The 25456-nt window shown below is 39.2% G+C and overlaps 1 protein-coding gene across 1 annotated transcript in view; it reads right to left on the reverse strand.

Annotated features, from left to right (window-relative positions):
- STMN2 (stathmin 2) overlaps positions 1-25207 on the reverse strand; it is a 40638-nt gene extending 15431 nt beyond the window's left edge. Inside the window, exon 1 of the mRNA XM_062568170.1 lies at positions 25041-25207. Within this exon, the coding sequence (XP_062424154.1) occupies positions 25041-25059 (19 nt within the window). The 5' untranslated portion in view covers positions 25060-25207. The remainder of the gene's footprint in view (positions 1-25040) is intronic.
- Positions 25208-25456: the final 249 nt, after the last annotated feature.

Genomic DNA, 25456 nt, shown 5'->3' on the forward strand with positions numbered 1-25456 from the left:
TTGGTCTAGAAATGGCAATTCCAATACCTAACCGTTATACGATGTTTTGTATTCTCTCTTTACAGTTGCTATCATACCAGTTTATAACTAGGAAAACAGGAAGTTGCTTGGCAAGTTGATGACAGATCCCAGACTAGAATCTGCTCTCCTGAGTCCTGGTGCAATACCCTAGCCACTAACCACATTGTATAAACCGTATACATTTGGGACTGCTCCAGAAACCATCCTGGCACACACAAATGCCTGCTACTATTGAAATCACAGCTACAGAGGAAGATACAAGTTTGCTGAGAGCATGTGAAAACATGGTTTAAAACACCACTGCGCCTGAAAGCATTGTAATTAACAGACTAGACCAAATTAATCCTTGTTACTCCTGAAAGAAAATCAGGACACTCCTTTGATCTTAAAATTGTAGATACACATGAAATTGTTATTTAGCCTTTCTCATGCCTGCTCTTTTGTCTTTTGACTTTTTTCCTACTCAGAAAGATCTGAGGGTAATGAGGGCTTGAGAGCCTTTAGGTGGTGTTCAAGGTGATGGCATTTGAGTGATACTTGAATGATACATCAGTTCAGGTCTAGATTTCTAATGCTGCTAATTAAGCTTTGCATGGGGAGGTCCTAATCATGGGACACTAGATAATCCACCCAAAAGACGTACGGTCTTTTACACAAACCATTGGTGGAAGCCAATATTTCAGACCAAGACTGCTTTCAGTGAACTGAGGTTGTCATGGAAGCTTGGAGTGATAAGTGCTTCTTTCGATACAAAAGTACAAACTTGCACAGAATAACTCAAAAATCCTCTGGACAGAAAAATGACATTAAACTGATGCCTATTAATAGTTAAACATATTGGTATCATGAAAAGCATGATACAAAGTTTGCACCAAAAATATCTGATGGCCATTCAGATAATTTCAGAGAAACTTATCAGAAATGTGCCAGTCACCAATGCCTTCCATCTTCCTGTCAATCACATTTATAAGAGTATTTATCCATGTCCTACAAAATCCTCAGCAGATTCACTCCTTAGTGAATAGAATCCTCTGAGAAATTTCCTGAAATTAAAATGATTAAGGAAGCGCTTCCTGCTTTAAATTTGCCAGATAGTGTTGTTCATTTAGGCCCCTAGCCAACAAAGCACTTAACCGCATACTTAATTCCAAGTAGACAGTCACAGTTGTGCAGACTGTCCTTTGAGGAGGCCTTCTCCAACCAGCTGCCCCCACCACCATATTGCACCCTGTTCAGCAGTCAGGTTGTGTAGTGGGAACATATGGAACCTCGTGCACTGGCGGAGAGTTTTAGGACTCTACCCAGAGACACCTGCACCTGCATGTTCCCTGAGAGACTGCTGAACATACAGAAAATAGACTTCTGGTTTCCTGTTAAGGACAAGGCCATTGGTGTCACAAGCTGAAAGCTAAACATTCTTGAAAGCTTGAATTATTGCTACAACATAACCTTGAAATATCTTTATAGAAAGAGACTTGGACAGACGTTCCTAGGAATCCTGCCTTTGTTGTTATTTTTTATCTTTGTTTGACATAGAATATTTCTTGTTTTCTAACAACATCTAAAACAATTAGAGAAAGGTGTTTGTTCTTCCAGCTTGTCATCTGCAAAACATGGCTTGAGAAAGACAGGAACGTGCTCTGCTGTCTTTCCTGTCAGTACAATAGCTGCACTGAAAGCACGATAGTTGTCCTATTTCATTCTGGACACTGACAGAATTAAGATGACTTTCCATGCTTTACAAGCATCACATTTTCTTTTTCCATGGTATTGATTTAGTCTCTATTTGCCCTAGAAAGTCCTTCAACCACAGTTAGAACTTAGCTTGAATACACACGGCACGTTCTGGAGGCTGCTGCAACCCTGGAAACCGAACGGCATGTGGATAATATGGCAAAGCACAGGAAAGGATTCCTATTCTGCCTCAGGCAGACATTGAGAGTATGTAACATACTGTCTATCTGCGGTGTTGATAAATACCACTTTGCCATTTGGAGGATTAGGTGCTGAGGGCTGTAAGGGAACTGAAGACCTGCAGACTTCCTCAGGTGTCCAGCATCAGTGTTGTGATCACTTCTCCCTCTTGACTAGACAATAAACAGCATATTTAGCAGCCTTGCACAGCAGGAGCCCTGAACGGCTCAGCTGCTGTTTCTTGAACTGCCATACATAAAAATGAAGCAGTATTGTTAACCCAGTCACAACTAAGTAGACACTCACAGTGAGTGGTCTAATTAGAGTGACTGGCCAATGTCACATAGGTAGTTCATGGCTGAATAAGGAGCTGGACTGTGGTTCCCGAAGGCCTAAGGAGCTAGAGTTTCAACCATGCAAGCATGCTTTCTCAGAAGGCAACATTTTTACATTAAAAAAGCATCACTGTTAGGCCAGAAGGCCAACTACACTACATCTTTGCAATACGCAGAGGATCCTGGTGCATGCTTAAAACAGACACAAAAATGATGTCTCTTATAGTGGAGCTTTTAAAAACTGGTAAAAAGAATCAGTGATTGCAACAAAGTTTATTTCCCAAATATGTTACGACTGGCTTGCTAATTATACAGCTCCTTGTGCAGTCATGCAGAGTATGTATCACAGCATTAACTCTGCAAGTTAAATGAAGGAAAATAAATGATGTTAATCATAATAATACAAAAGCTTTGATAGGCAAATTACCAGGAAAGAACAATGTTGACAAAAGACTGCAAGAGAATCTTCTCAGTCCTACATAACAAGTTTTAAATATTTAGATATATTAAATGCTTTAAAGTCGAGCAGGAACAGAACACAGATTTTTGCTAAAACTAAAAGGAATTTTAACACTGGCAATTCCTGCAGTTCTGCTGTGAATATCCTGGTATTTACAGATCTTCTTAAATTCTTAAGTTTTGTGATTATTTCAGAACCTCATCTTTTTTTTTTTAATTAAATTTCTCATATTCATGATTGCACAGAAAAGCTTAGGAACGTTATCTAATGCCCTTAAAAGCTTTGATAGCCTCAGAGAAGTAGAATCTCAGATCAGTTTGAAACTCATGAATGCATGAATGTTTCTAAATGACACCCAAATGTATCTCCTTAATATTATGGTTTTAAGCTGATCTTGCCATTTTATGAAAATTCTGTCATTGTTTCTAATTGCTATGTTTAGACATTATGACACCACTGCCTGCTTTGGATAAGCATTTCCATGCTCCTTCTTTGTGGACTCTTGCTGATCTAGGTAAGATCTCCTGGAGGCTTTCAAGAGCACCAACGCTACACATCTGCATTTGCAAGCAGTGAAACATAAGTGGATTGGATCTGTGGAGGGAAACAGTTCTAAAGATTCAATGTCCATGCTATATATACTATATGAGTCTTTTCTGTAGACTAATCTGGTCCTGTGCGCTGTATTTGTGGTTGGAGTACAGTAGATGAATACTAGAGCACATCCTCCAGTTTCATTCTCTCTCAAGCAAACAAGTTAGCGCACTCTGAGACTACTCTGCAGTGTGAACCCAAGCAGGGGTTAGGAAGTATTAATGATTCTCTTCAAAATCCCTCTTTGACCTCAAATAATGACCTCAGATACATCACACGTTTCTCCATTAACGAGAAAACCAGTCCAATTCTACCCCTTCAGCTCTCTTGCCCTTTAAGTGAAGCTGGTAGGGAAGAGTCCTACAGCTGCTATTAATAAAAGTCAGCAACCAGTTATTTACTACTGGTATAAATATGGAGATTAGGGAAAACACTGGTATAAGAACCATGTCTGCTTTCATATGTTATCAAATAGCTATAAGGAATTTTTTACAGAATGCACTGTAACATGAAAATCTGTCCTGACTGAGGGGCCACGAGCAATTTGGGTCACATTTTGTTTCTTGGCAAAGCGCAGTTAGCACAGATTGCTGTGTCACAGCAGAGAGCATTATTCATAATCAAGACTATTTTTAATAAACAAAAGCAGAGAGATATGTAAAAATGTTACTTATAATTAACATTTGAAGAACGCAAATTTGTTGATTCCTTTTGCCTTACTGAATGCAGTCCACAATTAATAAATTATTGTTTTTTGACATTTTAAATCCCACCTTTAGCTCCTAGCTAACTAGTTGCTCGAGGTTTTGCTCACCTGGAGGGGAAACAGAAACTGTCACAGTGCCCATGGTCAAAATGTGGAATTCGTATCACAGTTCAGCCCTATGTTCCCTTGTCAGCTTTCTAAGCTGAATTCTAGTTACCAAACTGAAATCCCACTTTTTTTTTTTTTTTTTTTTTTTTTTTCCTGATTTGGAAAAGACCATCAGAGTAAGAAATAAGATTAGATGAAACATGAAATGGAAGACAGAGAAGATCTGCTATAACCTCCTTTACATTGATTTCTCAGGGATGTTATTGACAAAGTGGTTTGTTACAAATATCACTTTGTTAACACTCCCTTTGAAGTACTAGAGTTTATGGTTTGTTAATGCAATGCTTTTAGTCATGAAAAGCCATGTTATTTTTTGAATACCAAAACTCACAATCTGTTGGCCAGTACTTTTTTTCCCCTTTGGTTATCTGTTTCAATAAGGTGCTGCTTTATTTTCTGTCAAATAAAATAGCTATATGATCATAACTGTTATTGATTCCTAATAAAAGTAGTCCAACTCAGACCAACAAAAAGATTGGTCTGGCCTGCATTCAAATCACATTTTGACTTTTTCTCAGTCTTTTAGATACAATTCTGATTAATCTCCACTAATTTTTAAAAGCATTTTCATTGATTTTTTAATCCTTTTAAAAACTGTTTTGTCAGTGAAATCTTTGTAATAGAGCACAAGTAACCAGATTATGGCTTCTAGTCTCACTCTGTGAATACTGGAAACGACAAGTAAGGAAGGCTGCAGCCACGGCCAGAATGAGAAGGGGCAGACAAATACTTATTTCCAGCAATAAGACTGTGTAGTTTGTCTATAGCTGGCTAGGTATTTGAAGAAAACTGTATGATGCATGTTGATAAGGTGGTGAACTAGAGTTATATGGGATTGTGGGAAGCAAAACCCAAAAGGGGCCATGAGAAATAGGATTCTACATATCACTCAACTTTAGGCACGTGCTTTAGATGTATGAGGCTGAGATTCACTCTAATTAGTGCTGGTCGTAATTCAAGACAACCAGTTTGCAGCTGTCATACAGGCTTTCTTTTTAGTCAATGGAGAGAGAAGCGCCTCCAGGAAGTGATCGATTCCATTCCAACATAGATATCTAAGATAAATAAAGTAGGTTGTCTGACAGGCACTGCACCCTCTGGCATTGTCAGAAAACCTATGGAAGTTTACAGGCTTATGGAATCGCCAGTGAAGGAGGGAGTGAAAACAAAAGCTCCCGTGGTGAGTACATATTATCCATCACTTACTCTCAGCCATGACTGATGTCTCATTTTGGTGACTCATACAGGCAGAGCTGATTTTGTGACTGTGATCTGAATGCTCTACAAAGTATCCTGTGTGAGCAAGTCTGTTGGACAGCTTCATGTATGTACGTACTTCTATGTTTTCTCTGAAAAAAACAGATACTAATGGCTCATGGACACAAAGTGAAGGCAGTTAAGAGATAAGATGGACAGATCTGCCTCCTTAATGTCATAGAGTGCTCACCTATCGGTGGCACAAGACCTTAACCTGGGGCCATTCTGTAATGAACAGCTCTTTAAAATTACACTGATCATAAAAAAGCATTTTAATAAAGAGAAGAGAGGGTTTGTGTCATTCCCCCTTGGCCTCCAATTTTGTGGTATTTCTGCCTCTACAACACAAAAGAAGTGAGTTTGATAAAAAGGAACAAGAAACAGAGATCAAGGAAGAGAAACTATGAAACATTTTCTAACATAATTTCAGAAAATGAGAAAGAAAGAAACTGGACAGATCTATCCTGCTTTGTGGCAATTCAGTTTTGGCATTCATTTCTGTAACTTTCATGATTGTTCTGAGATCAGTAAGGCTATCTAGGTTTCAGCAGAAGTATTTACGATTTTACTCTCTCCAAAGAGAAAGCCTTCTAAAAACCTGCATCAGTGTTATTCATAAAATCGGAGGGTGGTAGTGAACTCCATGAGCATTTTTGTAGAAATTCCTTAAGATACAAGGAATGACAGAGCTGAACCTTCAGCTTCCTATTAAGACCACACTGAATTGTACGAGACTATAAACTCATTCATTGAACCCTGATTGTTATGGTCATGTGCAACATAAGTTAAAGGGATTCTTTGGTTGAGCTAATGCAACTGCACCATCAAAATTAAATTTTAATGGAAGATTTTTTTTTTTTTGAATATGAAAGAAATATCTTTTCATGGTTATTCAGCACAAGCAGTGATGCAAATGCTTTGCCCTAGTTACTGTTAAAGAGTCCTGGGCCACATCATACTGTCTATTTACAGACATGAGAACACACACATTTCCTTCCTCAGTGGAAGGAATACAGAAATGAGCCTTTTGAGAGCCTGTTGGTGCACTCAGGGCCCTCATGGCCTCACCACATTACATGCTGTTGGAAAAAAGAAAACAATAGAGAACAAGACAAGAAAAACATGGTAAGCATCTGCTCTTTTTCCAGCTTTGCAGAAACTTCTCTGTAACAGTAGCAAAGCCAGACACTACCTTATCTCTTCTAAGTCATTCCCTTGTGGAGTCACTGCACCATGCCACCATGGAAATCTTTGGTAGTCAGGTTCCAGCTGTGGGGATTGTAATGGAGCCTAAAGCATGTACGGAGGTCTGTGGGTTTCTGTAGATTCCTCGAATCCATTTAAATTTTAGGGACATTTTGCCAGAATGAAAACAAAAATTTCGAAGATCCTTTTTCCCTGGAACAGAAGACCTTCTGCTATAAGGTCTGCACTGCCCTTGCAGTTTTTTCAAGTGAATCCCTAAAGAGATTTTTTCCTTCCCTATTTCCACATCCCACTTCTCTCCCATGATTTTCTTTCCACAGAGCTTTCTCCATAGGAAAGGATGTGAGCCACTAAAATAGACTAGGTAGAAAAATGAGAGGATAAATAATGAGGAATGAACTCAAAGGCTTTTATTTCCAAAGATGGCTTTATTTCCAAAGATGGCTTTATTTCCTGTCAGTTAACTGAAAGCAACTGTTTAGTATAATAACATTTTGTAGTGTCTCTCACTAGCTCTTTAAGGAAGTTTTACTCCTGTTCCTTGGATGATTTGGCAGGATGCTGATGTTTAGGATGCTGATGCTACGCCTCCCTTCACAAGAAGCAACCACAGCCATTGAGTCTTGCACAGAAACATTACATCATCTGAGGGCAAAATTCATGTAAGTTGTACAAGCACATCAGTAGTTCATAACTCTTTAATACAGCCCCATGCAGGAGTCAAAAAAAGTCATTCTGCCATCTGCTGTTTCCTGTGCTCTCTTGAGGCACAGAAGACTGTGGGTTTTCAGTTATGGGATGATACAAACTGATGTTCCTTAATCAGAAGTGAGTGGAAAAGAAAAAGGGAATAGGCACTAGCAGCTGTAGTAGGAGGGAATAATCCTTACTTGGTTCATGCTTGAGAGCTCTTGGTTTTACTACATAATCCCACACCGGGAAAACAGTTGCTTCTGGCTGGCACCAGAGCAATCTTAGCTCTCTCAGGTATTACAGAAAACCCCTCAATTTTACTTTTTGTTTAGGAATACTGCTAGTGCTTGTTGTAACATGTGTATCAGGACTGATCCTATCATTAGATTTCCTGTTCTCAGAAAAAGCCATATTCCCAGAAGCTGTCACTAGGAGTTTTATGTGAACGATTTACGGATCAAAACCTTAAGCTCTGGAACTTTTTAATAGGAGGATCTGCTTTTCGCAGTTTAATGCTCGCTGTCTGTAATGTATTTCCTTCATATGATATGTCTGAATGGTTGTCACATAGGCAAATTCTTTCACCAGCACATGTAGCCATTAAAATCTTTTACTTCTGGGACAAGCTACATATAAAGCGGCTTAAAAATCTGGATATTTCACTCCAAAATTTCCTCTAAGATGGCTTTGAAGATCCTCATGGTTGAGCAGCCCTGCACTAGGATCTCGGTCTCCACACAGGAAAAAGCAGCATTTTAAGGAATGCTAACGTTCATGTGTGAAGGCAGAAAGCTTCTCGGTGGCTTTCTTCAGCCCACTTATATCAACCCTACTCTACACAGGCTTTGTACTACATTTATACTGTCTCAAAGATTTCTGAGACAGGGGCTATCTCCTGTACTAACCTGCCCTAAAAGCAGCTTAGTACCGTCACTTCAGGACTTCCCAGTAGCAGAAAAAAACCCAAGTTTATGAACTTTTCCCTCAGAAGCAGCTGTGTAGAGCCTAGAAGCCACCAAAGCATACTGCTTCCTGAATGCAAAGTCATGGTGCTTGATCTTGGTTCCACAGTGGTGGCTGCAGCACCAATGACTTATAAGGGAGTTGGTACTTCTTTGATGTCTGTGTAATAGCAAACAGATAAGGTGTGGCATGGTCTAAGGTATAGCTTAAAAGAACACAGAGTGAGCTGTAGAGCCTGCACATGGCCCACATTCCCTGACAGCCCTGACAAGGAGACATGAGTCACCACGAAGGCCCTGTGGCCTACAATTTTCTGCTCTCTGGCGATCCAGGTACTGGAAGGGAAGTGCAATTTTTCAATCCTTGTATTGAATGCATTGGCTTCCCCTGGAGCACCCAGCAGTCAGAGGCTAGGCTATTGGAGATGAATGCCATCCCCTAGTGCGTTCTTAAGGTCATCTCATTATTGTATTGCAGTAGCATACAGAGACCCAGCTGAGATCTGTACTAAATACTGTACAAACACATCAGATGAGAACATCCTGTGCCAAAGAGCTTCCTGTGTAAGCAAAAAAGTCCACAAAGGAATGCTGGGACTGAAATGACATAGAGAGGTGAAAAAAATGCTTTAGGTCACAGACCCAGTCAGTAGGAAAGCTTTATGGAGCACCCAGGTCTCCTGACTCCTGTATCAGTGACAGACTCTATTAGACCAGGCTTTGAGAGGTTCTCTCTTTGAAAATGGGGCAGAAAATATGTGTGCTGACTGGTAAAATATCCTATGGAGTGATGATACATTCCAATATCATAAAATAGATAGTGATTGCTTAGAAAATGAGCTTAGTATGATCAAACAACATTTTCCCAAGGCATGAAACATGCTTTAGGTTCTGCTGTAGAGCAGTAAGACTGTGTTACTAGAGCAGGATGTGACAGAGTTGGCTGTCAGCATTTCTTTGATTTTTTTGTATTGCAACCTCAGCCATGTGTGTTTGGAATACTTGTGTTTATTTGATTTTTCATAATGATCTCTTCAGAGATTTCCACTGACTTAATTTGTTTCACCCTGATCCCTTCCTGCAGTTTTGACAAACTCTTCTTGATCTTGAATCATGTGGTTTTGCATTACCCACTGCCTTTGGATGTCATTCTATTCCACGCTGGCTGTATAATAATGCCTAAAGAGTAATGGCATAATCCCAGCATACTGTCAGTCTCATAACTGACATAAGATTTCTGTTACTGTTTTATTTCATCTTGACACAGTAGATTCTTTCTGGACTTGTATTGATATTTCAATTATGTTATGACACCTTGACCCACCTTTGGACTTAAACTGCAATCAAACTATTCTAAGAGTCACACTGAAATTCTCAAGAGAACAAATTTTAGCAGAATTACCCACATGTTCTGAAAGCAAAAAGTTATCTTTTTCTGTGCTAGTACAGCATCAGGCAAAGGAATGGCTCAAGATGCTTCTGCAAAAAAGGCAATTAAGAAAGACTGAATAAGGAATCAACCTTTTTCTCTTTCCATACTTTAGGGTCAGGGACTCCACCGTTGTTAAGTGGTGTACCTCAGTCAGCTGAGCAGACCCGCATTGCCTGCAACGCCAGCTTCCATTTTAACAGAGAGTCTGGTCTAGATGATCTGGGCTAGATGATCTCCAGAGGTCCCTTCCAATCTCAATGATTTTGTGATTCTGTGATTCTGTGGTCCTTGAGATTTTTCTGGGATTGGATATACATGTTTTTTAATACATCTTTAGTTGTGAGTCAGATATAATATGTGAACCTTGTTATAATTCATATAGAGGTTGTAACTACAATTCTCATTAACACACGTACTGTTCCACTCCAAAGCATGTATATTCAGATACTCTTTTTTCCCAATATTTTAAATTGTGGTGCTAAGCGACGAGGCCCAATGCACCATTTAGTCATAACTTAAGGCCAGAAAATAAGCTGCAAGTTCAATTGCAAGGTGTATTTGTTTATTTAGGCAAAGATAATGCAGAGGGCAATGGGCTTAGTAAAAATGTATGTTTATATTATACAAGATAAATGAAATTATAATTTGCAGTAGGGTTGGACTCTTATTCTTTATATTCCGGTAATTAAATGTGTTCCTTGCTTGCTGAGTCATTTCAGTGAGTGCAGAACCTATTGCAATTATTTTTGCACCTTAATTACCATGAGAATCCATTTTAGAGACAATACATTGCTGTGAGGACTGTGAAAGATAGCCCTCAAACTAACCTAGTCACACAGGCTATAAAACTCCTGTTTCATAGTGTCTTAAAGAAACAAAGGGAAGTCTTCATATACATATATGTATGTGTATGTATATATGTATATGTACATATAAATGAATAAGTGTGTTATATCCATATAAACCAGTTTTATGCAGCATAAGTTTGGTAGTTGATTCGGAGCACTCTACATGTATTTAATGTACTTAACTGAAAGCCAAATATGTGTAACTGCATCTTTGTGCTACACTATTATGAACTGCCATGACTACTGACTAAATGTCAAAACGCAAAAGACAATGAAAAGAGACAGTCTGAAAAATCCAATTTTCTTCTGTGTTTTGAATAGAATTTTAATATTATGAGAGATTTTAAATGAAGGATGTCTCATCAGTGTGAATAAGGCATTAGTTTGCCTTCTGGATAGAATTTCAAATGGTATACGTAAGTAGAATATTTAAAAATGAAGAGTTCCTATCCAATAACACACGTAATGGTATACTGATTATAATTGTGTTAATTAACAACAGTATTTTAAATTTGAATATCAGAACAAAATAAGCACTTATCAGATGATTTTTAAGTCTTTAAATAAACTTGTTTGATATCAGAGTTTGTCTGTCAATGTAATTCTTAATTGTGGAGGTATTTCCTTTAAACCCAAACAGGTGCGATTATGAAAGCTCTGTTGCGGTTGCCCTGATATTCTGATTTAAAGGTGCTTTATAGCATATGGCTTAATTTGCTTGCTTAATAGCAGCAGATGAACAAATTTAAATGTGTTTTTTCAAACTTACGAGTCTCCATAACTGTGTGTGTGGGTGTAAGAGACTGCATGTATTTAATTACAAGATATTACAACGGGCTTGTAATTTCTGGATTTAGACAAACTTAGACCTTGATTTAAGAAAGTCTATCTATGTAGGAAGCTTTTTAAGGGTATGCTTAGCTTTGGAGGAATCTTTTAGTCCCAGAATAATCTCTGGAGGTTTTGAATGATTTTGAAAGCACTGCACAAAGCAAAAATGACAGCAACTCCGAGGTCAACCATATGGCTACAATGAAAATTCTGTAAAACTGATCTTTTATTTTGGCAATATTTCATAATAAGTGGGCAGAATGTCTTTTGGTGCTTCCCCAAACCCAGAAATACGAGCTACTCTTAGGCAATTCAATGTTCAACATGTTCACAGTGCAAATTATTTCAGCATTTAAGATCGTAAGGTATTTTTCTGCTAGTCTACTACATAGTCCCGAAAAGACTAAAAAAGTGAGATTTTAGATGGTAATTTCAGTGTGTAGCTACATAAACCCGTAACTGTCAATAATGAAAGATCAAATCTAAATCCCAGAATAGGTACATTCAATATAAGTAGGCTCGTCCTGAAAGCTTTTGCAAAGAACTCTTTTTCTCCTGTCTCTTCCACAACTCCTTTAAAGAGCTCAGACTAGAGAAATGGCCAGGAGCAGAGATGTGTGTGAATGGACAGGAGAGGAGGCTGGGAGCACTGGTGACCAAATGCTGGTCAGTGCTGGTGAGGCTGCATCTGAGGTAATGCATCCCATCTGGAGACCCAAAACTGCTGAAGGCCCAGTGAACAGCTACCAGGAAGGTGAGGGGCCTGAGCACACGGCCTGTGAAGAGTGGCAGAGGGGGCTAGGTTTGTTTAGGTGGCTGAGGGAGAGCCCAGGAGGGAATATACTAGCTCCTTGCAATGATGTGAACTGAAGATCAGTGAAATGATGGAGCCAGACTCCTCTTGGTAGTCCAGATGAAAGAAGAGGGAGGAAGGGCCATGGATCATGCCTTGAATGGTTGTGAAATCATGCTGGTAGGTTTTCAGAAGTTAGCTAGACAAGATGCCAGTTGACCTAGTCTAGTGTTGGTGATAGTCCTGCTTCAAGTGGGAGGCCAGATAAGGTGACCTCTAGTTGTCCTTCCAATCAACCTTTCTCAGATTCAATGCTCAGAGCAACCTCATATTTGTATATGTGCCAGTGGGGGAAGGAGGGTTTGCTAGTCATTCATGGCCCCAGATCCATTCCTCTTTTTTATTCACATCTTTCACATAATGCTCACTATCTCATGAAAAATGCATTTTATATTACTTAACCACTGAACTATTGATATCATTCATGATTTGTGCACTAGCTGCAGACTCCTGGTGAGCTCATCCCGAGCAAGTCATAGAACCCAACTCCTCGGGTTTCTTTCCTGTCCTTGCCCAGGGGCTCATTTATTATGCTGCCTTTCATGCTACCGCCTTCTCTTGCCAAGGAACCTCCTGGTTTCCTTTGGCTGTGCTTCAAGACATCTCGCAGAGGCAAGCACCAGAGCTAGAGCCCAGACCGTTCAGCTGCTGGATTTCAGGTCTGGTCACCACTTTATGCCACTTCCCCAGTCATTCCATCTCATTTTTGAAATGTAGGAATGCAAATACCCTTTCAGGTTTAGTAAAAGCTGTCCCAGTGTTTAAGCTTGCTTGCAGAGCAAGCAGAAGAGCAGGAGGCAATAAAGAAAGGTACCCAAATGGAGATAAAGAGAATCACCATCACCATTCCTGTAAATTGTGACTTTGCCTCACTTGGAAGATTCTGTATAACTTGCAGAGTCTAAATGATGATTTCAGTTTTCGAACTACTGTGAGTAAAACAGAGGTCTGATCATCACCTAATATTAACTTGTGTAGCACAACAAACCTGAGGTCCCTGTAAATTTTGTTACTGAGCAAAACCACAAAGAACATATTGGAAATAGAGTGTGTGGATATTAATGTGACTATTTTAATCAGAACTTGGCACATTTGAAAATATTTATTTAAGCCAAGCTTGAGAATAAATCCAGACCAATATCTGAGAGATGTATTTGATTGAATTGGACAACTTTTGCCTTTTTTAGTAAAACTGATTTGGACAGTGACAGCAGTCAATAAAGTGATTCCTGCTGGGTGATAGATGAAATCTTCAATAACCCTCTCTCCCACCAGGTGACCAGCATTTTCTTATTTGTCACATCTTTTCTTACTCTGAGAAAAAATACATGCATTTAATGTGTGCTACAGCAAAGCTTTTCAGCCTAAGCACCCATTGAACTGCAGACATTTATTACTGACCCTCTAGAAGCCCATTTAGAGGACGTGGTCCATGTCCTGCAGCATTCATTATCATGAACCTATCCAAACTCCCATTAAAATTAATTGGAACAATTTGAGGTTTTTCTTAGTCCTGAAGTTGAGTTGATTTATATTATTTTTACTACCGATCAGATTATTCATGGATGAAATTCAAGCCCTGTTGCAAGCCAGCTGAAAAATTCCCTTGGATTTTGATGCATATTAAATTTTACCCAGTAGACACTTTCTAAGCTGAAATTTTGGAGATATTCTAACATGAATGTTATCCTATGACTTTCAGATTTTTCTGTGACATTTTAAATTAAAATATCTATATAGTTCTTATTAATTACCTGATTTATATTTCTACTATTGTATCTTGCCATGGCTTTATGCATATATTCAAATATTGGATTGCCCCCATTAAGAAAATAATGATAACATTCAACCACTCTAGCATGTTGCTAGAATTTATTATGTCTAGGCATAGATTATTAATATTATTGAGTATTTTAATCAGAAGATGTGTAAAATGAATGAGAAAAAGGAAAAATAAAGAATGACAAGCTCTTTGGAACCTTGCTGATGGTGCACACAAATTGGCGTATTATTCAGAATTGATTAAATTGGCTGAAAGAGAGCAATTGCTAGTGAGACATTTTTATTACAATTGAAATGTAATAAAACTAGAACAAGGACTACTGGTTAGAGGAAACCACCTGTGTTTTAAGTATCTTTCCTCATATTTGCATAATAGAAACACATTGATTTCTGAACATGTAAAATAAATGCATAAAAATAGCCATTCATATTGACTTTTAGTAATGTGACTGCTTCTCACTAAGGAGCATCTTTCATCACCCACCCTTTTTCCTTCATGCTTTATTTCTCTCCTCCTTCCTTCTTTTATAGTATTCTTTCAATTTAGTGATTTTTTCCTGGCCTGAAATGATACTGAAGAAAGAGGTTTTTAGAGTTCATTCATTCAGTCAGTCTGTCTATAATTTATCCATCTATGTCTATGTATCTGGCTATTTTTCTGCAGTACTGGTCACCACCTACACAGAAGAGTGTCTTGATGAAATCAGAGATACTGCCTGGCTGCTAAAATAACCACATCAAGAGTTGATTCCTGCAGACATGTTAGTCCTAGTTGATTTCAGTGCGGCTCTGGTGTGAGAGTGCTTGGCTCATTTAGGACAAAAAGAGATCTTCACTTGCAATAGTGAGATTTTCAGGACACTGAATATCAGTATATCACAGTATCAACAGTCTGGCATTAGAAGCAGAACAGAATTTCTTCAGCTTGTCTTTTATAATGCCCTTATCAAATGTTCAGTATTGGCTTTGCTACCACATTTTTCAATATAGCCTAAAATTAGCAGGACCTAGTGACATCCAAATGTCAACTTATAATAGCCTGTTCTTTTTTTTTTTTTTTTTTTTTTTTTAGCTGAATAATTGAATTCTTTTCCTCGTATGAAAATGTCCATTTTCCTGAATATTTAAATTCTCCTTTATTAGTGTAGCTGGTTCTCATAGACTTTTCAAAATGAAAGAGTTGTTTCCTTCCTCAGTGTCTGTTTCTGGATATTTAAAGAGGAAAAAATGCGTTCAGCAGACACAAATCAGCTTGGGCCTGTTACCACAGGCTTGCACTTGTTTAGGATCTAATTTTAGTTGGTGTCCCAACCTTCACACATTATAGCCACTCAAATGTGTGCCTGTAAAGCACATGGTGAGCCATTGCTATTTCCCATCTAATACCATTTTTTTCCTGCCATTACTTTGGAAAATATGAGAGTCTTCCTTTCCCTGGATATCAATTTGTAAAATTATAAACATCTGGCCTACAATTTTCCTTGCTGGACAGCTGCCTCTTGCTGAATTTTGGGGAAACCCTTAGCAAAAAGTGTTTCACTGTTTCTGAGAAGATGACTAGGGAAAAATATATCTGTAAAGTAAACTAAAAAAATGCTTATTAGATTTGTTTGAGAGACTCTAGCTCTTCGTGCCAGTAAATTATTCCTCCTTTGAAAAATCCACCCAGGCCTGACCAAGGGATATGTCATGGAAAGATCTGATTTCAGTTCCTCCCCTTTTGTCCTCCAAAAGTGTGGAGGATTCTCGTAGGGAAATGGCTGTGTGAAGGGACAAGAGTTGAATCTGGCTGGTGGAGAAACTGGACTAAGAGCAGATGAATTAAGAAAAGGAAAAAATGTTTAAGTCATTCACAGGGTGGAATAACTAAAACTGAATCAAGATTGAGGTAGGCATCGTGACTGATAAGATAAATAGATTGGGATAAGAAAACAAGGGAAACTATAACAAGGAAATATACTGGGATTCGAAACCAGCATGTGCGGAGTAGAGCAGAAGGGAGCCTGTGATTTGGATGATTTGATTGACTGAAATTTTTGATGGTGATTTAGTTGTTCAGAAGGAAGTACAAAGTTGCCAAGGATAGAAATCTTCCTGATCACTAGCTCACACCTTCTTCCAAAGTATGAATGGCATTAAAAAATATTAGAACATAGGGCCAGACTGAGAACCATCTGGTCCAGTATTATGTTTCCAAGATATTGTTTTTAATTATTGTAATTATTTTAATATAGGAAATTATATCTATGCAACTACATTAAACTGTATTAAAAGTTTTTCTTTTTTTAAAAAAAAAAATTGTACTGTTGACTGCTCCTATTTGCTTCTTAAAGTGCCTTGAGTTTTCTGTCAAGGTTCAGTATTTATTCCTACTATTGCAAATTTTTACCCCTCTTGACAATACGATTTACATCTTCTGTGTAAGAGACAGCAGGATTCCAGCAGAGCCAAGAACTGCAGAACAGCATTGGCAAAATATACAAACTGGTAATTATAGTTTTACAGAGCTGTACCTCTGTCACATTTAAACCTCACTGATATATTTGTTTTTCAGGCCTCCTACCACTAGAAAGGGAAACTCTATACACTGTTAATCTGATGCAGTATGTTTGTTCAAGTAAGGCCTTCGCTTTCTTTCACTGACATTTCACTGCAGAAAAGGGAATATACTTCAATAAGAAACAACCTGAATCCTCAATGCAGATCAAAATGAGTATCTTACTGTATTATTTTTTCTGAAGAAGTCACTATGAATATTTTACTTGCAAAATAATCATATTTAGAGGCAGAATTCTGTTTCCTTAGTAAGAAGTTACTTGCCTTGAAAACACATATTGGTAAATATTAAACATTTTTTTTTCAAACTCAGTGAATATGGGCTTCTTTCCCATCTACAATATATAGTATTGAAAGCCATCAGACTACAGTATTGACAGCATCAAAAGAATCTAAAAAACAGAAAAGATATTAGCTTAGAAATAGTCCTTTGTATTACATCTACATAATAAATTGAATAAATGCCAGTACCTGAAAACATAGACTGTATATTGAAGTGACTATAAACATGACTGCTGAGTAGCAAAAATTACTCTTTCTATTCACATGAATAATGTAAGAAACAAACATATCAGAATAGCTAAATGTGATCTTTAATAAAGGTTAATAAAATGGATTAGGAAGCAAATTTCACTTCCAGAAAATGTTGTTGAAAAATGATACAGCCTGATTCATGCGTTCTGTCTTAATTTAGAAGATTTCCCAGGAGGATGAACAGGCTTCTTGCAGCTCCATTCAGATAACTGGAAGTCTTGTAGAACTAAAATACTAGTAAACCAGCAACTGTAATTTTTACTACATTTTTGTACACAAAATGTAGCACAGTTTTTTTGTGCATTTCTGATGTCATTGTAGTCTCTACTGTCTTTTAAAATGGAAATAATAACAATAATAATCTTAGACACTTTAGGGAGTCTTGCTAATGAATTTAGCAGGAGTTATCCCAGTGAATATCATAGGATAAATCTGAACATGGATCCATGAGAAATCCTAGGCCAAAAGGATGATTAATGTTTTCAATAACTTTAGAAAGGATCAAAAACAGGATCAAGATTAAAAGTTATAGCTATGTAGTCACCTACTGACTACTAAATATATTTAAATGTAACCCTCCCCCAACAAATAAACATTAAAATGACCTTAGCATACTCTAAGACAAGTTCTCAATTTCTAGATTACTATGCCAACCAATAGTATTAAATGCACAGAACTTTATTTTTCTTTACTTTAAAAGTGCCCTAAGGATTATAAGTAATTATCTGAAGAGTACAGAATGCTAATACAGCTTTAGACAGCAAGTTGCTCTGTCTACTGGTCAGATCATCATGTTCTTTTGCAATTTCTATAATATCAGAGGATTGTTATGCATTATGGAACATAACCTCACATCACACCTCTGATGTAAGTATATAGGATTATCCCCAATCTTAACGAAGAGAAAGTCAGGATGTAAAATGATTAAAGGACAAATCCAGGAAAGGAGGAAGGTGCCTAAAATGAGATTTAAGCATATTTCAGGCATCTAATCCAAAATGTGGATCTTGTGAATTCCTGCACAGCTGCAAATAGGTCATTAAATACCAGTTTCTGCTCTCAGATTGGTTGTGCATTCCAAGGCACTACCTTTTTTTTTTGTACAAAGAGTGCCTCAGCATTGAAAGGCTGAATCCCCTAATACTGGAAAATGGGAATTCCTCCAGCCTTGTCCTCTGTGGAAATCTATGTAGCCTGTTTTCTGGGAGCACATGTAGCACACATGGGTAAGACAAGTTCCTTCATAAATGAAAGGTCAACCACCACTTTCTTTTAAAATATAGACGAGGAGAAATGTTGATGGCTGCAGTTCTGTGATAGAACTGTCTATGAGGAGGCCTTTTGACTGGAAAATGACTAACTGGGTTGAACCCCTTTCAGAAACGAGGAGATTCATGCTGAAGGATCCTAACGCCCCCCAAAGAGACTTCAGTTCTCTTTTCTTGTTCCCAAGACTGTTTCGATTATTTTTCCAATGACTGGAACATGTAAAATACAGTCCCATCAGCCAGAACTTCCTGACTGCTAGGTGGGCATCATTCTTATGTGCTCTTCTACCCAGTGAATCTTGGTGTCTACCATACACCATCTCTATCTGACTGCAGGTGCCTTAGAGCTTTACTAATGCTACCTGCAGTCACTTTTCTAAATTAAATCACTTATTTAGGGGAGAACTGAAAAGGGGGGAACCCAAACCCAACAATTCTGTTTCACGGATCACAATCAAATGTGTTAAGGACCAGAAATTCTCTGCATAAAAACTACAACAGTGATGGGTTTAGCATATTACAAAGAATACATACATTAGAATTTACTTTTGAATGTCTCAGATATTACTTAAATTTTTTTTCTAAATGTGTTCAGCAAAGCCTACTGTTTCATGTTGATGCTGTGCATCAGTTTAACTGCACATGCAGGCAAACTGAGCTTAAATTCGCTTCATTTGTTGAATTATGTATTAGCAGACAGGAAAGAGAAAAACATAAGTGGAAGAGAAAATGAAATAATTACAGAGCAGCTTTGTATGCAGGATACTGCTCAGACAAGTGGTGTCTTAAATATATTTTGTTCCCAGGGCTCAGCATTTTCTGCATTCGGCCTGTATTTCAGCTGAGGTCTCCAAATCAATTTTTGCTGAATTTGAAAAGTGCTGAGCAACTAGAGGAACAGACAAAGCCTTTGCCGTAGTCATGGATGCCCACTAGCTTTTAAGCGGGATCAACACTGTTTATAAACTGAAAATAAACTAGCAACAGCTCAGACTATGCCCACAGAATAGCTCACAGTCTAAACCTCAGGAAGATAGGCCATTCTTTCAAATCAGCTACCAAATTTTTGTGGCTCCACAGGCTAAGGATCATGCTGAGGCTGAGGCTGAACTCTGTTGATTCCAGTGAGATGAGACTCTCATCTGCAAAGTTGGTCCATCTATCATCCATTTTATGGATACTGCAGTAGGAGACATGTTCTCTACATGCAACCTGATGATAGCAAGTTTTTATTTATCAAGGTGACCTATGTGGGCAGTTAATAGCATTTCTGAAGGTAGTTACTGCGGAGATAACTAATCACTGCTGATTCATGGTGTGATATTTGCCTCTCCTTGAAGTGTTGCTCAGAGCTACTGAGAAGGCCAGGATAAAAAATTCTGAAATCTGGTAATATAAGTAGAAAGACAAATATGTTCAATACATATAAAGCCTAGGGAGCTTGTTCTGTAAAAAGACTTAGTGGCAGATTTCACTTCTAGCTGTACTGTTGCCCAATAGTCAATAACAGGGCTAGGAGCTTCTACCCCTTACATTCAAATGGCAGAGTTCTTGTTAATTTGCCATATAATCTTCAATAAGCTTTTTAGTGGCTTAATTTTCCAATTAAATCAATAATTTGGAGTGACACCATTTTAGGATGCCTAGTTTAAGACACCTACGGCTTGATTTTCTGAGGAGTGCTGAACATCTCTTGTTCCTTTTGACTGTGAACCGATCAGGTACTTAAATTAGGCCTACACGAAAATGCTACAAAGGTCAAGTACTGCCCAGACCTATTTGTCATGGAAACCCTCTGATCTCTGTGTTTTAGACTAATTTTAGTAGACTAATGCCTACTTCTCACAGAGGGCTGGTAGGAGAATTAATTAGTTAATTTTTGCACAGCCTTTGAAGACTAAAATGCTACCTAAATATATTGCTGAATATGATTGTCTAATCTCTCTGTTGTAATCAGCTCTTTAAATTAATGGTAGTGGTCTGAAAGTGGAGAATAGGGATCACTTTATCATTTCCACTTTTACAGAAAATGAATATAAATATCACCTGACAGATATTTAACCATGTTGTAGCATGATTATATATGTATTTATAACAAAATATGTATGCAAAAGGTAATCTAGAGAAATGTACTATTACAGTACAAATACCAAAGAAATTATAAATCCAGAAATTAGTTAACAGTTTAAGTGAAAAATTGGCAAGAGCAATGTGAAGGAATTAAAAAAAAATACGTAACTAAATATATAAGCCTTTAATCTACATACAGTTCATACTAGGACAAAGATGTGGAGGTGCATGTGGGACAACATTTGAGAAGTGCACAGGCGGCTGAATTTTGTGTTTATTTCCTCAGAATATTATGGGATCTTTTCCACAAGATGACGTTCCAATCTCTTGCCAATCTCCTACCCACTTCAGGGGGTAAATAAAGAATTGCTGTGAGGCAATATAAATTCTGAATCATATGGATTGTTTCTTACATTATTACTGCCTGAATTCTCAATAGTAGGAAGAATAATCTACTTTTTAAAAACAGGAGAAAAATATTAAAAAGTGTTAACCTTCAATTCTCTACTGGTTTGTACTTGCCAGAAACTTTACACTACATTTGTGATCAAAATTCTCAAAGATTCATTCTGAGAAATACACTAATTGAAATATTTCTTCCGTGAGACCTTGACAAAATTTGGAATCATAGGCTGTCCATCAAATCATACTTCTGGTAACACCGTGAGATAATAAACTCTCTTTTCCCTATTAATCCCCATCTTAAAGTAATTCCCTATTGGTCTGTTCAAGTAGGTAATATTCTGACAGTTAAATGTCAAAGCACAAGGCTGACTTGTACTCATTTATTTATAAAATTGGGGAAAACAGGTTAAAAACTTCAGCTATAAACTGCATAATACTGAACAGGAGCATGTTTAGTGCAAATTCAGCCTGGAACTGAGCCATATGTCTACCTGGAAGCCTGTCACTCCCATTGATGTCCAGGTGACTACTCAAGTGCTTGAAAATAAACACTTGTCCAAAGGTACTGGCAGATCAGAGGTAAAATGCTTAGCCCTTTGCAGTAGAAAAGCTTTAGTTATTAAAATAATTGAACCAGTTAAACTAGCAACCATATGCATATTTATGATTTTACATATGTTTACATACTAGATAAAACAATATGCAAAACTCAGTTAATGGACACATTTCGCAGTGAAGCTGCATCCATCAAGATAAGTGTTTAGATTTGAGCATAGCTAAAATACAAATGATAAAAAAAAAAATCTGAAGTACCTTTACAACAATTTAGTCAGTCTCATTATATGCCAGTGAGGCAATGTGTGGCTGACTGAATTCCTTTATCGTCATCATCCCACCCATTTATCACCTCACAGTTCCTGACTATCTCTTCTGAGTCCGAACTAAAACACTTCTTTGATGCATTATTCACAATTCTCCCATGTTTCTGTTAAGTAAAATCCTATAAAATAAACAAGAGCCATAATCCTGAGATTTTTCATGTATGATACTTGTTTGAATGTATTTTCATAATAAATGTTCTCTAAATTAAACAGTAGAAGGAAGCAGTGGCATCACTGACTGCTTCACTCTCAAGCTGCCATGTACACGTCTTAAGAAAGACTGGATATGTGCATGGCCTATTAAGTCTGTAGTGACTTCAGCTGTAAATGCAGTTGATTCAATATCCTCTAACAAACATCTGCATGGTAGGAAGTAATAGGTGTGAATGAGCCCATCCATAAAATGCAGATCTCACTTCGAAGAAAGTGTCAAGGGGAGGAGGCAACCAACTTCCTTACCTTCCTGTTTTATGGAATTTTTAAATAAGACTTACTTACAGACATTTATGTGCATGAATGTGCTTGGTGTGAACTTATGCATACACTAAACAGAAAGAAAAGCTTCTTGGTTGTGCAGGGTGTACTGAGCTCCAGAAGTTCTTGCATCTGGTGAAATTCCTATGTAAGCCAAAGGAGATTTCCTTGAAAAGGAGGTTTTATTTAACAGAGTAAGAAAGAAAATAAACCTCAATTTTGCTTTCTATTAAAGAATATGAGCACATATTCATCACAGTATTTAGCAGCTACCTAACTTGAGGTATATGAAGAGTTCTGTCCAAAACCAGTGGGATTGTCCACGTGCTCCAAGTCAGACACTTGCTTAAGTGCCTTGCTGGCCCAGGGCCAAACCATGATGGTGGGCCAGCTTAAGCTAATTAGAGTTTTTCTATTGACCTCAGTGGCTGCTGGATCTAGCCTTTACTGGCGCTCTGCAAAATACAGGGCACAATAGGGAAAAAAAAATCAGGCACTCTTTAGTTCTCACAGTGGTTGGTTGAGCAAAGGTTCAAAGCAGGTTCAAAACAAATGCAGCTTATTTAGCAGCAACAGAAAATGTATATGACTGAGATTGCATTTAATCTTACACAAGCAAACAAAGTTTATTTGTTTCATCGAAGAAACTCTTGAAGTAGAGATGAGTCTAATGTAAATTAAGTGGTTTACTTTGATATGCTGTCTAGAGCTGAAATTTCTCTAAAAATAATTATAATAAGAAAAAATAAATTTTAAAGAAATGAGGAAGAGAGCCCTTAATATTTGTGAATTTAAAGAGAGAAGATGCTTTTAAATAGTGTCTATCCTTTTTAACTGAATGGCATTTTAAGTAGTATTTTTTAGAAACTTGAGCTAGATAGTTATATTGCTTTCTATTACTTGTGTATGTAGCTCGTTAACCAGGAATTAATAGGCAAAAGGAGTGATACATTCGACCAGTCTCTGCGCAAATCCAACGATTTCAGCCATCTCTCCTACTGCAGAAATCTTTATACTTGTGTGCTGTGAAATCATTAATCAAAGGCTGAAGAGCCCTTTCTTCCCTACTGACAGAATTCCTCACAGGGCCTTCTGCAGTGATAAGTCTCCAACTGACTACAAATTATCAATACTGATTACCAGATTGCTGCAGTGGGGAGGGGATGGCGTGCTCGGCACTGCAGGGCTGGCCAGACTCCCACAGCCCTTGTCTCCTGCCTCTATTTGCATATACAGCTGTCTCATGCCTTTTTCCCAGGGGTGCCACAACCAGGTTAAAATGCTTTCAATCCTCACAGATCACTTCTCAGAAGCGGGACATCAGCATTCGAATAAATAAATGTATAATGCATCAGCGAGAGCCACGCCAGGATTCAGTATAACTTTGTGCAAAAAGATTAAGGGAGACAACAGAGCCTGCCTGGAATGACAAATTGAATGTGAATTTGTTTCTTGTGGAAGGGTAATAATTGTGCCGGATCTCTCCATCATTATTTTGTGTGATTTGGGCATCCACGAGTTGAACAGGGAGTGACTGTGGAAACCTGAATTTGAATGCGTCAGGTGTAGTCTCTGCCTAATTTCAAATATATAGCTATACATCCATATATCTGTATATCTCTATCTATCTGTATATCTCTATTTGTATATGGATATCGAAAGGTAACGCGGTCTGAGGCTTCACTCCTTTCAGCGGTCCGACCCCGCGATGGTGCCGGTTCTCTCTTCCACACCCTGCACCGCAGTTTTCGGCTCCTCCACCCCTTCCAGCCGCCGCCCTCAGACAAAGGCGCGGAGCGCGGGGGCACCTCGGCGCCCGGGCTGCCGCGGGGGCGTCGCCGCGGCCCCTCCCGCCCGCCCGCAGTGGCAGCGCACCCCGCGGCGCCGCGCGGCTCCCCGCGGCCGCGCTGCTGGCCCCCACCGCCGCGCCCCGGCGCGCAGCGGGGCGCAGGGTGCGGCTCCCGGCGGGGGGGGGGGGGGGGAGAACCAGGGGGAGGGGGGCCGTGCTTGCAGCCCAAGAGCACAAAATAGAGGCAAAACAAGGGTGGGGTCGGCTAGAAAATCCCGGCTCTGGATGATGCAGTGACCTACTTCTGCCCCCCTCCCCCATACACACACGCACGCCCCCGCCCCCGGCCAGACTGCAGGTGCGGCAGCGGCCCCGGCTCTGCGGCTCCGCCGCAGCCCCTCGCCCCGGCGCTGGGCGCGGTCGGCCCGCAGTGCGCGCCGCGGCAGGTGCGCGCTGCGCCGCGCCGCGCCGCGCAGCTCTGCGCCCCGCCGCCGCCCCGCCGCCGCCGCCCCGCCGCCGAGCTCCTCGGTTTCGCTTCGCCGTGCCGTTCCTCCTTCCCGCTCGTCTTCTCCTCGCCACGCGTCTCGCATTTCGTTTCAGAAATAAAGGGACGTGCTGTCCCCGGCGACCGGGGGCAACCGGGGCTGCAGAGGGCATACTTATAGGGGGCTAACTTTTCTGTCGTTCTTTTTCCCCTTAGTGCCATAATACATATATTAAATTATTAAAATAATAAAAAAAATCAAAATTATTCTGTACTCACGTGCCTAACTCACCCATCAGTAAATATTTAATCTGATCGCAGGTTAGGACGTTAAAAGAGCCTCGGGGTCCCACCTCCCTCCCCTTTTTGATCAAAGAAATTAAAGAAAAAATATGTTCAGCGTTGTCTTGATTTTTCTAAACTTTAAGGCCACTGAAAAGAGCACCCGGTGTAGACAGTGGTCCTAGGAAATAGTGGCTGTTGTACTGGCTGAAGGAAAAGAGAGGCAGTTTCTTACCCATTGCTGTTTTAGCCATGGTGGGATGTGCAGACTCTCAGAGGCGGTGAAGGCAAAGGGGTCCAGCTACAGCAGTGGAGAGAGGGAGAGAAGACTGAATAAGGCACTGAGTCAGCAGAGTGGGGCTGTGCAAGAGAAGGAGCAAGAGGCAGGAGCCCATGAATAATTATCACTCCTCTACCCAAGCAGATTGGCTCTAGAGGTCCCCTGACATGACTCCTGCAGAGCCAGAATCTCCGGGCATTAAATATTGATCCACCAATGGTGCTGGAGTACAAAGTGCCAGAATGCAGTTTGAAATGGAAATCAGTCCTTGAACGCCTCTCCCCCCCTCCTCCCCCCCGGTTTAGCTTTAATAGTACATTCCATGTCAAATGCTTTATGTCTTACATGAAAAAGCCTATTGGTGTTGAAGG

Source organism: Rhea pennata, chromosome 2, assembly GCF_028389875.1.
Source record: "Rhea pennata isolate bPtePen1 chromosome 2, bPtePen1.pri, whole genome shotgun sequence".
NCBI lineage: Eukaryota > Metazoa > Chordata > Aves > Rheiformes > Rheidae > Rhea > Rhea pennata.